This window comes from Formica exsecta, unplaced genomic scaffold (assembly GCF_003651465.1).
Source record: "Formica exsecta isolate Colony F162 unplaced genomic scaffold, ASM365146v1 scaffold26, whole genome shotgun sequence".
NCBI lineage: Eukaryota > Metazoa > Arthropoda > Insecta > Hymenoptera > Formicidae > Formica > Formica exsecta.
This window is the reverse complement of record NW_021849866.1, coordinates 795,576-812,344: the sequence shown is the minus strand read 5'-3', so window position 1 is coordinate 812,344 and position 16,769 is coordinate 795,576. Positions and strand designations below refer to the sequence as shown.

The window sequence follows — 16,769 nt, the reverse complement described above, 5'->3', positions numbered from 1 at the left end:
TTATATATAAAATTATAATAAATATTTTTCCGATAAAAAATGTGCAATTATTTGGTCATGTCACTCCATGATTTTATCTATTGTTTATTCGAATGGAATGCAGGTTACTACTTCGTGAATCCATCGCTCCTCGAATGACGTGTACAGTAAGGATACCACCAAGCGGGTGAAAGAATTGCCGGAAGTGCAAATCTCGCTTGCACGGGGTCAAAGTTCGCGCGGATCGCGCTGACCTACTGCTTCGAGGGCCGCAAACACGCCGTAAACACTTCGTGCAGCACCTAGTGTATCGGTCAGTTCGTCGCGTGAATCGATACGAGACTTCGGCTTCGAGCTGCAACGGAACTACAAAGTGCAACGACTTGATTTCTCCATCGTTCCTTGAAACATCTTCGTTGTAAAAAATTTTCTAAAAATTCAGATACATTTTTGTCTGAATTTTCAGGTCTGGGTGTCTAAAGGAAATTTCAGACAATCTGTCTTAATCATCAGAATTGTTTTTCTAAAAGTTCAGTAGAATATCTGAAAATTCAGACAGCATTCTGTTTGAAAATTCAGACGGTGTGTTTGCAAAAAAGCTGCGGTCACTGTGTGAAGTTTCGGTCAGCTTTTTTTTTTACGGTGTTCTCTTGATTTTCTAACACGTGACTTATCTCGTTAGGGGACTTTCTCGCGGAATAGTCGTAAAATTTTACCGTTGCAACAACATCTTCGTTACTTCGCATTATTTCCTTAATTTTATACTTTATAATACGATCTTTCTCGTATTATATCTCATCCTTGGGATTTTATCGGGGAAGAAGTTTGTGCACAAGCGAAAGCTAATTTCCGAAGATTGATTACCGGCGACGAACGCGAACACCTGAGCGAGTAAGCATCTGGGAAAGCGCATAGCGTTGACACTGATGAATGATTTTAGCGCATGATGTCATAATTGCGAAAGGAATGTTTTCTGCGCCGTAATATACTGACGACTAGTCGCGATCAACGTGTCTTCCGCAAATCGTGGATCTTGCTAGCTAAAGGAACTATGAGAAAATCTCGTTACAGCGGCCCTTCGTGAATCCTCGACGACTTTCGAATTTATTCTGAATCCTCGTAACACACTCTTGAAAAATTTAGTTTAAATTTAATATACATCGCATGTCCCAAGACCACACAAATTTTTGTGTTAATTTAACATATATACCATCATTTTATAATTTTATATATATTAATATTTCAACGCAAAATAAATGCGAACTTTATAGTAATTTGAAATAAATTTTCTGTAAAATCAACATATTTTTAATTATAAAGTTTTTTAACGATTTTTTAACAAGAAAACACGAATTTTCCAACAGTGCTTTTAATTCATTCTCACAAACAAAACTCCAATGGAAATCTCTTTGCGATGAGTGTCTTGTTTATATGTGCCGGTAGAATTTCACTGTAGAATACATAGTAGAATTTTGTCGAATCGCAGGTAGATCGCGTCAAATGCACTGGGTAGATGCTCACGGCCGGATTGCGCTAATTTGTATTCCCATAATCTCTTTCCCTTCTCCTCTTACTCACTTCCACTTGTAAGCACGCGTTTCATAAAAGTGATGTCAGAACGATCCCCACGTTTTCAACTTTACCGGTCTATCCGATATCCCGGCACTTCCTCGTTTCTGCGGGTTTGTTCGTAACCTTAAAGTTACTTGGCTACTTCTATCAGAAACAATAGAATTTATAAGAAATACATAGTAAAATTCACATATTAAATAATTTAAATATGAATTAAATATTTAAAAAAGATTTGTCAAGACTAAAAAAAAAAAATTTGTAATAATTATAATAAATTTCGTACACACAATATATATTTAGTAATAATAAGAGAACTTTATAACTATGATAGGGTATATCGTGAAGAGCTAGGACAAATTATTTCGCGAGAGATGAAGATTAATATGCCATGTATAAGCCCGTCTTAATGTCGGTATTCATGCCTAGGACTGTTAATTCGCAATTGATCGTGTTGGCATTTCTCCGGCAAGAAAGGCGATTAACGCGATCGTACGGCATTAATGACAGCGGTTTACACGTGATATCCGATCTCCACGCCGTTGACTCGCGATACCGGTCCATTCGCGGTGCTTCGAGTATCTACTTCCTTACATCTGCTGCCTGCGATTCTCGTGCGACCTGATCGCTACCTAGATTCGTTGCGTTATCATCAAACTCGCGATGCGTCACCAAGGAAAGATAATACGGAGCTCAAAACCAGATTTAATGATTCGAAATTAAAGGAGATGCATGATCACGCTATAGAAGCGATCGTTTATACCGAATAGAAGGGGACTCGATTGTAACTTCCTGTGCAGTGATAGAGCTACTTTTTCCACGATCCGCATTATATCTCGGGGCGATTCCGCGCGGCGTCCATTAGTGATCTAACAAAGATCGTAGCGCGAAGCGTATTACACCTCGTTACACACACACATTCATACACACACACATACACGCAACCGATGCAAGCTAAGGCCGGACTCTGCGATCGCGGAGCACGCGACGATCCAGGAAACGCCAACAGGCGGGATAATGCGGACGACACAAGGGGCCCTTAACAAGCTTGGACGAGAGGCACATGCGCGAACGCAACGCTGCACCCAACTAGGCTGACTTCCCGAGACCGCCCGCATTGACGACGAGAGGGGAAACGAAGAGAGTGAGAGAGATGGAAAAATAAAGAAAAAGGGGAAAAAGGGAGGATGGCAAGAAACATACACTTCATACCGGTATGATAAGAAATACGATACGATCGTAAATGCACCGATTCGACCTTTTTATCGCGGTGCAAAGTCTCCCTTTAATTTTGGAGTATCACTTTCCGAACGATATAGATCACTTCCGATTGATAAGAAATCGCTACAACGGATTTACGTGTTTTACTAATCTTATTAATTAATATATGGAAGTGCAATGTATAATGCTAGAATAATCTTAAAAAAAATAAATAATAGAAAATAGAATCAATAGAAAATAATTTTTATTGAGATTCGATATATTAATTGAAAATACTTAAAACATCTTTTGAGAACAAAGGTACCCTCCGATCTTATAGTCGCTATTGCTGATCAGCTGATCAGTGACATCAAGAATTAAACGGGCACGATAATAAATATCCGAATTCAATTATGTTCTTCAGGCTTGAATCGATCATTGCGATTTCGCGGTAAATTGTACTGATTGTGAGCAAAGTATGTGCTTTTATTGTTTGCGTCATCGTAATAAGCGAATAGAGTCAGTGAGAGTTCGTCGACCGTATCCGATCGCGCCAATGACACTCGACCTTGTCAATCGAGATATATCTTTCGATTCTGAAAGAAAAAAGGTCACGGAAGGAAAAATATTCTCGACATTTCTAGAAACGCTTGCTCGCAATACGAATCAATATCATTAAAGATCTAATCGATAGACACGATAATGCAATTCAAAAAATATTATTAAATAATCTTTTAGAGACAAATTTTTTAACGAGTTTGGAATCAATTCCATTATTTTTGTTAAAGTAGTAATTTATAAAATATATGTGTGAAAAAATTTTCCTGTGTAAAGAGCTTCAGATATTTAAATAAATAACGAAATAAAATAATATACGATTAAGTTTGACATTTCCACTGGGGAATAGTCGACGCGTATGAAAATATGTTTCGAAAATATGTATTACACACATGTTCCATGACATTTCAAAATTAATATACAGCGCGTGTAATTATGTGCAGCCCCGCCCAACGGAGATGCCAACTATAAAATATAATGCCAGTTGTAAATTGAAATAAAACTCCAGTCGAATCTTAAGATAATTGCCTCGATTTGGTAGTCATTAATTTTATCTGCGCCGGTATAATTCGAACTGTCAAAACAAGGTAAGAGATGCTGAGAATGTGAATGAGTTTCGATCGCCGTGTTGGCGATAGTACACGGAAAGCGGAAACGCTCGTAACTTGTGACGGTTCGTTGCGTTTAGCTTTATCTGCCGCGCTTATCCCGTACTTCGCCACGGCTCGTAGTGTGTGGCATATTAAGTTGCTTCCCTGAAACTGCGTATAAATAAGATAGAAGTGCGATCTCCGTATACTGCTTTTAATGTATCTACGTGACCTAGCGTAATGTAACGACCGCGCGAAGGAGACTTGTAACAGATCAGTTGCACAATTTTTATTAGTACATACTTTTTTTTTTTATTTAATTTTTGATGGATTTTGTTTTACGTTTCCATTTAATTTTTAATTACCATTATATATTAAAAACTGAATTTTCGAGAGTGTTACATAATAGTCATTAACAAAATTAATATTTACTAAAATGTATACAGTCTTATCATTATTATACAGCGCTTAACATTTGTTAAGAATTCAGCAAAAATTTTGTGAGCTCAGAGGAACATAATGCGGATCAATGTTTACTTCGCGGAGCGTAAGAGGGGTGGGGGATCATTAATACGATTAATAATTAGCTAGTAATATAAGAGGAATGGTTGAGTCCTGTGCGCACACACCAATACCATTACAATCCCACATATTGCATTAAGAGAACTGCGAAGAGAGACAGAGAAGGCGCGCGTGTCCTTCAATGAAATCGTCTCCTCTCGAATTCAAGATGGCGATGATCTTGTCGACCTCGACGATGTCAAGGTCATTGAAATCATCTGCTATCTTCTCTGGAGAGAGGAGAGAGTCGTCGTTAAGATTATTTGTTACGCGATCAATAATTAGCTACGATTAAATAGAGTCAATATTAGATATAACAATGCAAGAGAAAACGAGTCGATCTCGCATAGCGTAACGATTATTATTTCGTGCCATTAGTCCGCGGCAGGCTCTGCTGATTAAGTATTGTTACACATTCATATATCGAGGGAGTTGCGGAAGTTAGACACAAGTTAGGCGAATTGCATAGCTCTTAGCGCTATGGCACTGCTTGACGTCTCGGTCTTGGTCGGTCGCGCGATTTACTCCTACTCGAGAAATCCGAGAATCTTTTCTCACATTTGCATTTAAACGTCATGCTGGCGTAAGAGACATTTATTAAAAATACATTTTTTTAGTTGCATGTGATTATTATCAATTTTTTGCGTACTATTTGCATGATTTGTATTTATTACACTGAAAAAATAAAATACTAAAAAAAATACTAAATGTACTAGATGTAAATGTCAATGTAATGCGACATATCCAGAATCTCTATCAAAAAAATATCATGAAACAAATTCGAAGGAGGAAAAAATCGACCGAAAGGAATTTAAACACGAACGGTTTCAATTAACCATATTAAAAGAAATCTGAAATCTCTCTCGCGTCTCCGTCTGTCGCTCTCGTCTTGATGAAATTAAACATGATCTTTGTTTCGGTAGAATTTCGCACGCATAATTTTCCGCGTCGAGACTGCTTCTTGGAAACGACGGTCGCATCGCCGAGAGACGAGATCGCTGTCGAGAACTAGAAGCGAGAGTCGCGTCGCGAATCATTTCCACAATCTGGGATCGCTCTCTACGTCTGGCCCGTAATTTTTATTTTTTTTTTTTTTTTGAAATACAAGACATCGCGGAATCGCGAGGTAAAATCGCAATCTCTTCTCCCGTTCTTTCTCTCTGGTACCGCGCGTGCGTGCACTTTTATAACGCATTAAATTCCGACCGCGTATGCACCAATCGTACCGGAAGATCGTCCTTGCAAACAGGTCGTCTTCGCGTCTTATCAGATTTTAATTCGGCAAACGGTACTTGGCCCTCACGCGCGCGGATACTGTTAGACGAAACCTGAAGGGCTGGCCTTCACGAAAGATTGGCGAGAAAATTATATGTATATGACTATAGCTTATCTTTTACATATCTAAATTCTAAATTAGAATTTAGATTTTATTTCCCTCGCGTAAAATTGAATAAAAAAATAAAATTTATTGTACACGAAATCGTTCGTATTTTTATATCATTATTTATCCATTTATTTACCATTGATATTTGTCCATTTATTTAAAATTTAAAAAAAATCTGCGATATTTAATTAATATACAAATACGTGAGAGAATATTATTTTATTAAAATAGCCGACATGCGTCGGGTCCGAAAAATCAAGCAGCGCCATTTCTCTCGATCTCTCTCGCTCCGCTACATATGCAGGATATGTCGGTATAGTTTGTGTGGTGTGTGTGATATTGCCTGGACTCACCGATCCTCTTCACGTGGACGTCTCGATTGAAGGAGACGCTTCTCTCGGCGGGCTTCCACCCGGAGACGGAAGCCCCGGACCCAACGGGGGGTAGCAAATGCGTGCCGGGGGGATTGCAGCCTTCTGCCCCTCTCAACGACTCCGAACGCTGTATCGTAAGCATCTTGCCTTTTCACCTTTTCGCCCGATCATGCCACGCGACCCAGCTAGGGAGGCACGTTTCTCCCCGTTTCGTTCGCCCCCCTTTCACACGCTCTCGTACTTTTACACCACTCTCACCCCCGAAACTCTCTTTCGTTCTTATCTCCCTTCACGAAGCGCATCCGTAGACCCGATCACCGACCTGTAAGCCAAGCAAAGCTGCGCTCTTAATACTTGGGATAATCTCATCGATGAAGATTTACGTGTCTAGTCTTCCTTTCGTCCGTTACTTCTCTGATCACGAAACTGTCCGTTCGTTCGATCGAACGCACGAGGATCTGTTTGGAAAGAATGCGAATAACAGGATGTTTCAGAGTATCAGAATATCATTTGAACATATATAACGAACGTTAAATAATGTAATTGCAGAAACTGACGGGCTGTATCAATTGTAACGAGAGCTCTCCCAGACTTATTCTACTTTCAAACGAACGATCGGCCGAGCAATTGTTCCTCAGTTGTCATGAGAGTGCAGTTTATGTACGAGAATAATGTTTGCGCTTGCTGTATACGCTATTTCTGCGTGCGCATGTGGAATTATGAGAGAGAGAGAGAGACAAGTGATAGCATCGTGATGTTCCCTGCGACGTGTCTATACTAGCGCATGCCAACTATAAGGTAGACGATGATAAACGCGCAACGAGTGATAATGGTTCTCTTTGTCGTCATGCAGGCAGATGGGATACTCGAGATACGCGCAACGATATAATGACAGTGACAAGGATGACGGTGACATTGCACAATATCGGCAATGGATTCGCCGATGAAAACATTGCTAATAGGAACGATTATGCGATAAGACTTCCTCCTTCCTCCTCACCCGTCTTACTTTTTTTTCCCCTGTATACCGTCTGTATTAAACATTATCGTAATTACACCCCGTAATTAGCCGGATACCGGAACGTAATTTCGCGATTTTCTTATCGATATTACGATCTAAACGTAACGACATCTAATTTAAATTTCATAGAAGCAGCAGTAACAAAGTATCGCGTCGTCGACTCGAGGCTATGAGATACGATGTTGACTCGAACTTAATTAATTTCTAAAACGACATCAATAAATTATACTGTCCTGTCTCGATTTTGTCATATTTCGCGCGCATATTCTGTCACGTCTAAATATTATTTTATATGAAAAAAAGATTATTGATTGTACGCGGAAAAATGTCTGACTCGTTTGCAAATCAATTTTTTCATAAAAAAAATTTATCGGATTGATAGTCGTCAATGAGTATTTTGCTAACGTTCAATCTAGCAAGCGTCCTAATTTTTAGAAACTATTTTACCAAGAATAATTGATGCAGTTGTTTGCATGTTATTTCATAACGTTCTGATAGATAGAAACAAAACGTATGAAGCTGTGCATGGAATAAAATTTTTTCCTCGAAAATAAAAACAAGAGAGACGCCAAATGTACCGAATATGCCGCTCCATTAATCGCACGCGAAACGTCATACGTTTTCGTGAATTTACGTAAATTGATAAAGCAATCAATCCCAGACTTCACGGCGTATAAAAGCAAAAGGATCGGGCATGGTCATCTCGATATAAAAACGACTCTAAAAATATCGCTGACGACAGTCACTCGGACGACACAGGCGGAAGCGTCAGGGGACGGATCATTATCGTCAGAAGCGCTTTATTTCACTCGATGTTTTTCGCGCTATCGTGTAAAAACAACTTTGTTTTTTCAAGAAGTTGACCTTCGTCGCAATCTTTTTACTGAGCGAAGCAGCTTCAATGTCGTGAAAACGTGTAAAAATCGACGTGCCTTGTGCTAAAAAATTCATCATTTATTTAAAAATTTTAAATCCTCTGTATATTTTCTAACAATTTTATAATTCAAGAAACTAGTTCTAATTTAGAAATAAAAACTGTAACAAAAGAAAAGAAAGAAAAAACAGATAAATTGTTTGCAATAATAAAAAGAAATTAAACTATATTCTTTTAAAGAGTATCTCCAATTATTGAGCATGCTGTACAAACTGTTGAATTAAAGATTCACTAAAAGATTCTCGGATGAATCGCTGAAGTAGAAATTAACATTCATGGTGCGTTTTTGTCTACTGATCGGCATCTGCCCTTGTGAAACAAATAAAGGTGACCCCGCGCGCGCGCGTTTATCTGTCAAGGCCATCAGCTGACCGGAGTGATACGTCTTGGCGAGTTCTCGAGTGACGTATGTGGACGGGGTTGCGGCGTCATTCAACGACTTTATTAGCGCGAGGGAGGAAACGCCAGCTTCAAACGAGACAATTCGCATGAGACTGATCGGGGGATTAAGCCTACTCGCGGTAGGCTCGGGTGGCCATATTTGGCGAACAAGACCGCAGAATCTCCCGTCGTGCTCTCCCCCGACGGGAATCAACGCTATAAAAACTGACGTTAATATATTTTTTTTTGGATGAAAGTTTACAACAGGCTTCGACTCCCACGCGTCTCCTAGTCGCCTAATCGCGCGAAGAAACGTCCGATTCGATCCAGGGTGCAAAAGGAAAAAAGGCGACGGGTCTCCAGGACCGCGTCTAATGTACGAGGGGACCCTATAATGCGTCCTTCGTTACCCGCTATGGGACTGGATAATAGTAAAGAGAAGAATAAAAAACGTCGCTAAATGCAGCAAGACGCGACTATATTCTTGCGATTTTAATTCCACCTTGCGCGCATTCCACGTCGAATATTTTTTCTTCCTTACTAGAGTAGTCGGCAATTAAGATAGCTGACGGAGAGCGAAGAAAGTTGCATCGAGCCGAGCGAGAACATTATATCCCATCATGTTTTTCGCAGCTTTTAAAATATAATCGAAAAATGATTATTTTACATTATTTTTTGTCCAAAGTATTATTATCGATTGCATAAAAATAATATCATGCTATATTTTTCTTTATAATTAATAAATTTTATAATTGATCAAATTGACAAAAAAGATCATTCTTTATAAAAGATGCACCAGCTTCAAACGTAGATGCAAATAAAACTCGACAATTTTAATCTCTTATAAATTTTCTTTTGAATTTTACTTATAAATAAACATAAATAATATATATATATATATAATTTAAAAATAAAAAAGATGAAAATATATAACATTGTTTAATTTGCATTTCTAGTATTATCAAGCAAATATTGGCGATGAGAAATCTGCTTTTCTCGAACACTGACACACATACACGCGGTAGGATTCCTTAATACATGTTATTTGCCGCTTCCTCATGTTGCATAACAGCACGAGCACGGGAATAATAAAAACGTAGCCTTCTCTGTCAGAAAATGCGACAACGGATTTCGCGATGATTTCATGTCGTCCTCGACGTTAGTCATTAGCGGCGAGATCGTGACAAAAGCGCGGTCAAATTCATCTAGTCAAATTCTCATGCGTGTTAGAATTAGAATCCCCACGAGGGTAAAAAAACAAGAATTAGAAGGTCGGAAGGCGATATAAAAGCTTACAAAGTCACCGACATCGTTCCGAATCCTCTAACGGTCCGCCTGGTCCTCTCCTTCAAATCTTTCACATTCGTTACGGGATAATAGTGCGAAAATCAAAAACGCGCGCCGGCAATAAAAGCAACAACCGAGACTCACGTCGATGTTATATATACCGCATTATTCTCTACGCGCGAGGGACATTCGGATACCGAGACATGTAATAAACACTCCCGTTTTTCGCGCGCGTGAAACGTTTAGCACCTTCTTCATTGACTTTTATTGACGGCGCGAAGAAGCCCGATAATAAAATCAGTGGTAGTCGAGGCGGCTGGACGCGAGAAGGGCATCCGTCCGGCTCGGAGGTGCGAAGGCTCGCGTCTGCAATCGCGATCAAACCGCTATTAGAAAGCTGCTGCTGGATTATAGAGCACGAGTGGATCCAAATGGAGCGAGAATCATAGCCGGTTTATACACGGTGCTCTCGAAGAACTCTACCTATGTAGTTTCAGTAGCTTAATAACACCCTTGAAATCCAGGAGATTTCTAGATTACATCTTGTATACTATACTTTTGTCCGCATGGGTTTTAGAGAAAAATTTATACGTCAATCTCTATACATAATAAAATGTCTGATTTTACTTTCAGTAATGTCATGCTTACTTAATAAAAGTGTATATTTTGTACATGCGATCTCTCATATTTGAATAGTTTCTTAAAAGATTTTTGGGTTACTCTATATTCTCGCAGTTTTGATTCTTCTGGATTAGAGACTTTAATCGACAACGTTTAATAATAAATAGCTGTGAAATTTTCTTAATCAATTAGTGTAACATTTTACTATTTTACATAAGAGATTCTATTCTATAATTAAAAATTATCTTTCATACGATTTTTTAAATATTTATATATCCTTTGGATCTCCTTTATATATCCTTTCGATTTCTCATTGGGTCGTTCTTCGAATGTGTCTGCGAAAACAAGTTGATGAGACTCGTTTCTTTCTTTCATTACTTATTACCACAGAGCGGTGCATTTTACGGTTAATATCGCCAGACCAATAAATTTACGCAAACATCGTAAAGCGTGACTGAAAAAAATACGCCCGGACGCTCATGTAACGAGCGTTGTCAGCGTTTCCGTGTGCGATTCCTGCTTATTTTTCTCGCCGCTCACGCAAACTCGAGGCCTTTCGTTTCTAGCCGTCACCCGTTACGCCGGGCAGTCGGAGAATCGACGAGAGAGGCCGAGGAAAGATTTTAATTTAGATCGCGCGCGGCAGGAGAGGATATCGCGCCGCGCTCGTGCAAAAGCCGGGAGGATCCTTCGCGCGCACGTATTCCTCCGGAACGGGGTACCACCACTTATAAAATTCCTGCTCTTACCATTCGACGTAGATTCGCCTACGAACTTTATCTTCAACGGCCTACCGAGCCTACTCAAGACGAATCCTCCCGCGTTTACAGTCGACGCAATTTTCCTGTACAGTTGGGAAATTTATTAATTTATTTTCTTCTTCAAAAATATGCCGGTTAAAATTTTCGTGTTAAATGTTTAACACATTCATGTATTAATTTTACATATTGCTGTTATGTTAATTGAACTTAAATGTTAAATTAATAAAACAACTGAAGAAGAGTGTAAAAATAACATAATGTACACATATTTTTAATTTTACACAATAAGTATGTTCCGTATTATTAGTGACAGGATTTATCTGTCAAAATTTACAGTAAAAATGTTGATTTTATTCTATAATAAAAGTAAGAGTGACTACAAACCGTCAATAATTTTTTTTGACGATTAAGTCAAATTAATTTTATTATTAAAAATATGTTGATTTTATAGAAAATTTATTTCAAGTTACTATGAAATTTACATTCATTTTGTGTTGAAATATTAATATTGTATTAGTGTCACCATTTAACATATCCATATTATGTTAAATTAGCACAAAAATATGGGATATACGATATCTATTAAATTTGAGCCAAATTTTTCAACTGTGTGTGTAAATTGTATCTCGGGAGCTTCTTACAATATATAATACTTTTCGGGTCGTTCATTCCGCGATCACGAAATTCGTCGCGGCTTTTTGGTTGCTCCATATTTTTTTTCACGCTTTCACTCGCACATGTATAATAAGGCACTCTTGGTTAAACAACCGCTACTTGATTACCGAAATCGCGAATGTAAAATTTTCAATAATGAATCTGTATTAAATATATTCTGTTTCTATACTCAAAACATCATCGATTATCATAAAACAAGCTTCCAGCATTTACAGCACTTCATCATGGCATTAAAAATGTTTACGAATTAACGAATTCATAATCTCATTTGCTGTTTCGGTTGTTTGAAAAGATAAATGAAATTAGCATAAATTACTGTCAGATCAGAAAGTCGAAGAAATATCCGTATAAAAATTTCATCACGAGAAATCCGTCGGACACCGTCGTAAACATGACTGTCCAATCGTGATTCGGTAGAAGAATTAGTAGTGACTGTGACTTTTTTTCATTCACCAAAAGCTATAATTATCCGTGTTAAATAACTCCGCAGTTTTAAAATTCTTGCGACACGTAAATCTCTGTAAACGATTTTTGTAATAATCAAATCAATGTAATTGATTTGTGTATTCAATCTCTAAAAAACGATAATAAATATCGTCCAAACGACCCGTCACTTTATCATCAATTTAGTCGATGCGGAAATATGACTCAAAACTAATAGAACACGTACGGCGCGAGCATGACGCAGATACCAGAAATGGAAATGGAGATCATAAGTCGCACTCGTGATTCGCGAAAAAAAAAAGAATCAGGCGCGATCACTTTATTTGCACACACACCGTGTACAAATTTTCTGTAAAATCAATATATTTTTAATGATAAAATTAACTTATTGTTAGAAAAATGTTATTGTCGGTCTGTAGTCACTCTCACTCCTATTATAGAATAAAATCAACATTTTTTTTTTGTAAAACTTTGACAGATAAATCCTGTCATTAATACGGAACATATCTATTGTGTAAATTTAAAAATATGTGCACATTGTGTTATTTTTACACTTTTTTCAGTTGTTGTAATAATTTAACATTTTAATTCAATTGACACAACAGCAATATGTTAAATTAACACATAAATGTGTTAAATATTTAACACAAAAATTTTAATCGGCATATTTTTTAACGAAAAAATTTTTTAACCGTGTGCGTCCCGCGTGCGTCCTCCGTCGTCGCGATTATGCGAAGCAGCCATCGCTTATACCAGGCAGCGAGAGAAATCTGGACGCGAAGGGTCACGTTACGCGGATGCATTATGGTGAATGGAACCAGCAACGGTGATTCCCATCGAAAGCGTTCCTCTCTTTCTCTCTCTCTCGCTCGTTCGCTCGCGCGCGAGTAACACTGACACACTTTGTACACGTCAAGGCCGAAAGTTCCTCCCGGTGCTTATCGTTGCACCGTCTCTCGCGTGTATTCGTCTTCTTTAAACTCTTACGTCTCTATCACGGTGCGGTTACACGCGACGCACGTCCGCCCGCCGTACGCTGAAACGTGCGATAAAACCGTATCGGAGATTCAGCGAAGGGGATTTACACCTCGGGCTGATGGGCGCGATCTTCATCTCGTGAGTGCGGACAGGCGAGAGGGCGAGAGAAAAACATGAGAAAAGGAGCAATCGACCTTTTGCGCATCGAGTCTATTTACGCTCAACGATGCTTGATAAGATGTATCGTGCGTAAACATATTATTTTTTACAAATATAAGATTAAAATATGTTTTGCAATAAAATTATTTTACAGAGGCTAAAATTGTATTTTTGAAAAAAAAAAATACCGAAATAATTAATCATAACTACAATTTTTATTATTAAAAGTAGATATTTTTTTCACGAGAACTTCCACATTAAATTTCTTTGAGAAATAAATTATCGAAAAGAAATTGTTATCGACAAATAAATGCGGTAGTATATAAATTTTTTCCATACGCGTTGCCGTTTATTTAAAAAAATAATCCGACGCGCACGACGACAGGTCTGTCGATTTAGGGGCGCGTTAACTCAACCCGTCGCTATCGTAAATCTCTCGGCATATTAATTCGGAGAACTCGGCCCGATCGAGTGATCCTCGAGGACAGACACAAGAGCTCATCGCACACAAGTGCCTGGCGACATCTCCATAAATGTTTATTCCCGTTTCAATCCGGCCGCGTCAATGAATAATATGTTCCTTTCCTCGATATCCTGTTTGCCCCCCCTACCCCCATCCTTTCCCCTCGTATTATATCGCGATCGCTCCTCATAGCGAGGAGCTCGGCGCGTATGATCGGTCGACTCGATCTCGGAACCGGGCAGATTAAACGCCTAGATTCGCGCTCGCGCGCGCGCGCGCGCGTGCATCGCGAGAGAGGCCTCTAGCTGCACACATCGGTGATTAAAGTGTCCGTTAACGCGAGTTAATTGATCTTTCAGTTAATGGGATATTACCCTTTCGCTGGTTTGCCCAGCGCCGAGCCGAGCGAAGCTTCGGCCGGCAGATCCAATCTGCGCGCGAAATAACTCGCTCTCGGGGGACCCTCTGTAATCTATTCGGCTCCGCGAACATACGTATAGCGGTAGAACCCCTACCTATCTACCTACCCGACCTACCGAAGACTCGAGCTCTTCACCACTGTTCTCCCTTCGATTAACATTCGCGGTAAGAATCGAACCGAGCCGAGGATTCGATCCTGCCAATCGATTGATTTGTCGTCATCGTCATTAATATGTGTCGATGTTAGAGATTTTGCCCCTGTCAATGTTAGATTTACCTTCAGTGACACAGTAGCATTCCGATCGTTTAGATATCCGGTATTCTCTCTAAGATTACAACCCTTCAGGTACGATCGGTTCCCCGAGCGGAATCAGAAGAGGGAGAAGAAGAAGGAGGATTCTGTCTCTCTCTCTTTTTTAAAGAGATATTGTGATGATAATATTTGAACTGAACACTCTCACGTTCGCCAACTGTCACTATTCACCGAATTCGCGAATACGTGAAATCGACTCGAGGGATTAATATCACCAATTATCATCGATCAACGATTGTAGTCTCTTGCTTTTTTTTCAACCCCAATTTTCGACACTCGTTATCTAACACCCAAGACGTAACACCCAAGATCAAACACCGACAATTCGATCCTCCAAATCGTCTCGCACTGACATATATATATATATATATCCGAAGTCACTCGGTATTACTCGTGATCCCTCGCTCTTATCGACACCTTGATAACACCGCTGGTTATTCGTACCTCCTCACGCGAGTCGCCTCCGAGGATTCGTAAGAGACTGCAGGTGTCTCGGAGCTGCAGGCTCGACTCGGGGTCCGATCAGAGGTCCGGACCAGGGGGGTACAGACCGCCGCCGCACCACGCACACGTTCGTTCGTTTTCCGTTCGTTCTCCGCCGAGCGCCGAAGAACTAATAAAAGCTGGGACCCAGGTTGAAACTGCGTAGGCCGCTTACTACTCCTTCCACCGCGTCCTATCCCACCGGGCCCGAGCACCGACGGAGACAGGCAGGAGAGTAGGCACGGACGGACACAACACGGACGTACAGAGTGATTTCAAGGAGTACACACACCGGGAAACGCGACTGCTGGTAGATAACTACTGATAGTCCTCGGACGAATTCTTAGGTTAATTTAATCGATTATTAAGTAAATATTTGACAATTTAATCGGTTTAGATAGTATAATTTTTCTAAATAAAAAAAATATATTTTGTCACGTATCGTGTGACTGTTTGATGTATCGGTTTGAGTTTACATTCTTAAATAATTTCGATATTAAAAGAAACTGCTAGCTTGAATTTTCGTTTGAATAGCAAACAAGTGTTACACAATATTTTTAGATTAAAAATACAATAATCTCTTAATTTAATAAAAGTGTTAAATTTCCTAAAACTTCTTTAAATTTTTTTTTTAATTAATGTTAAGTTTGTTTAAATAAGAAAATTTTAAGATTAATAAGAAATAAAGCTGAAATGAAATCGCTACTAAATGATTACAAATTATAATAAATGATTGTTTTAACTTATAATATTGTGCTCATTAAAAGCTAATACTCTTCTATATCCTTGTTCTGAATAAAAAAAGAAGACATATAGAAAGTAAATCGGTATAAGTAAATGTCCTTTTACATTTACTCTAGCTTCTCTCAATGGTTTTCTACAAATGTATCGTCTCGAAAGAGATCAACGTCTAATAATTATTTTATAAATAATATTATTTATTTATAAATTAATTATTAAATTATATAATTAATTAGTTATATAATTTAATAATTGATCATTGTCCATCTCGTATAAGAAATTTCAGTATCACACTCTCAATATCAGGGTACTCGAACAATATGTGTGTCTGTCTACAAATAAATATCTACATTTTCGCATTTTGATACTCATATTGTTAGATTTTGCTCGATACGTCAAAAAAGTTCGATGAGTCTATGATATGCCCGATTGATTAATGTTTCTACCAAAAATTTGACTTATACTGATCGATGATAAAAAATATATATATGAGTGTCGAATATTTGATTTGACGCGAGTATATCAATGTCATCACTATCGGCAAGATTCAGCCGACACTAGTCATTCGAGCTGACCGTTGTTTCTGCAAGCTCCCTGTCTTTCTCCCTGTCTATCAGTTGTAATCTGCATTGTAAGATCCTACTTGATACTGCATTCAAAACGGTTCGATGACTCGATCGTTTCGCGGCATCCTCACTTCATTAATATTTCGGTCAAAAAATTTTGATGTCGATTGATGTTGACTGATGATGAAAGATACACGATGTCAAAAGCGTTCGATGCCTCGTGCAAACATATCAGTGTCGTCACCAGCGACCGCTGGGTCCAGCCAGCGCTGCCTGTCTTTCTCTCTCTCTTTTCTCGGTGACCGCT

At 38.8% G+C, this 16,769-nt stretch overlaps 1 protein-coding gene across 1 annotated transcript in view; it reads right to left on the bottom strand.

The window, feature by feature from the left end:
• LOC115236790 overlaps positions 1–15,282 on the bottom strand; it is a 112,009-nt gene extending 96,727 nt beyond the window's left edge. The window contains exons 1-2 of the mRNA XM_029809481.1: positions 15,117–15,282; positions 6,195–6,537 (exon numbers count right to left, since the gene is read on the bottom strand). Of these exons, the coding sequence (XP_029665341.1) occupies positions 6,195–6,357 (163 nt within the window). The 5' untranslated portion in view covers positions 6,358–6,537; positions 15,117–15,282. The remainder of the gene's footprint in view (positions 1–6,194; positions 6,538–15,116) is intronic.
• Between the last annotated feature and the right edge of the window lie 1,487 nt (positions 15,283–16,769).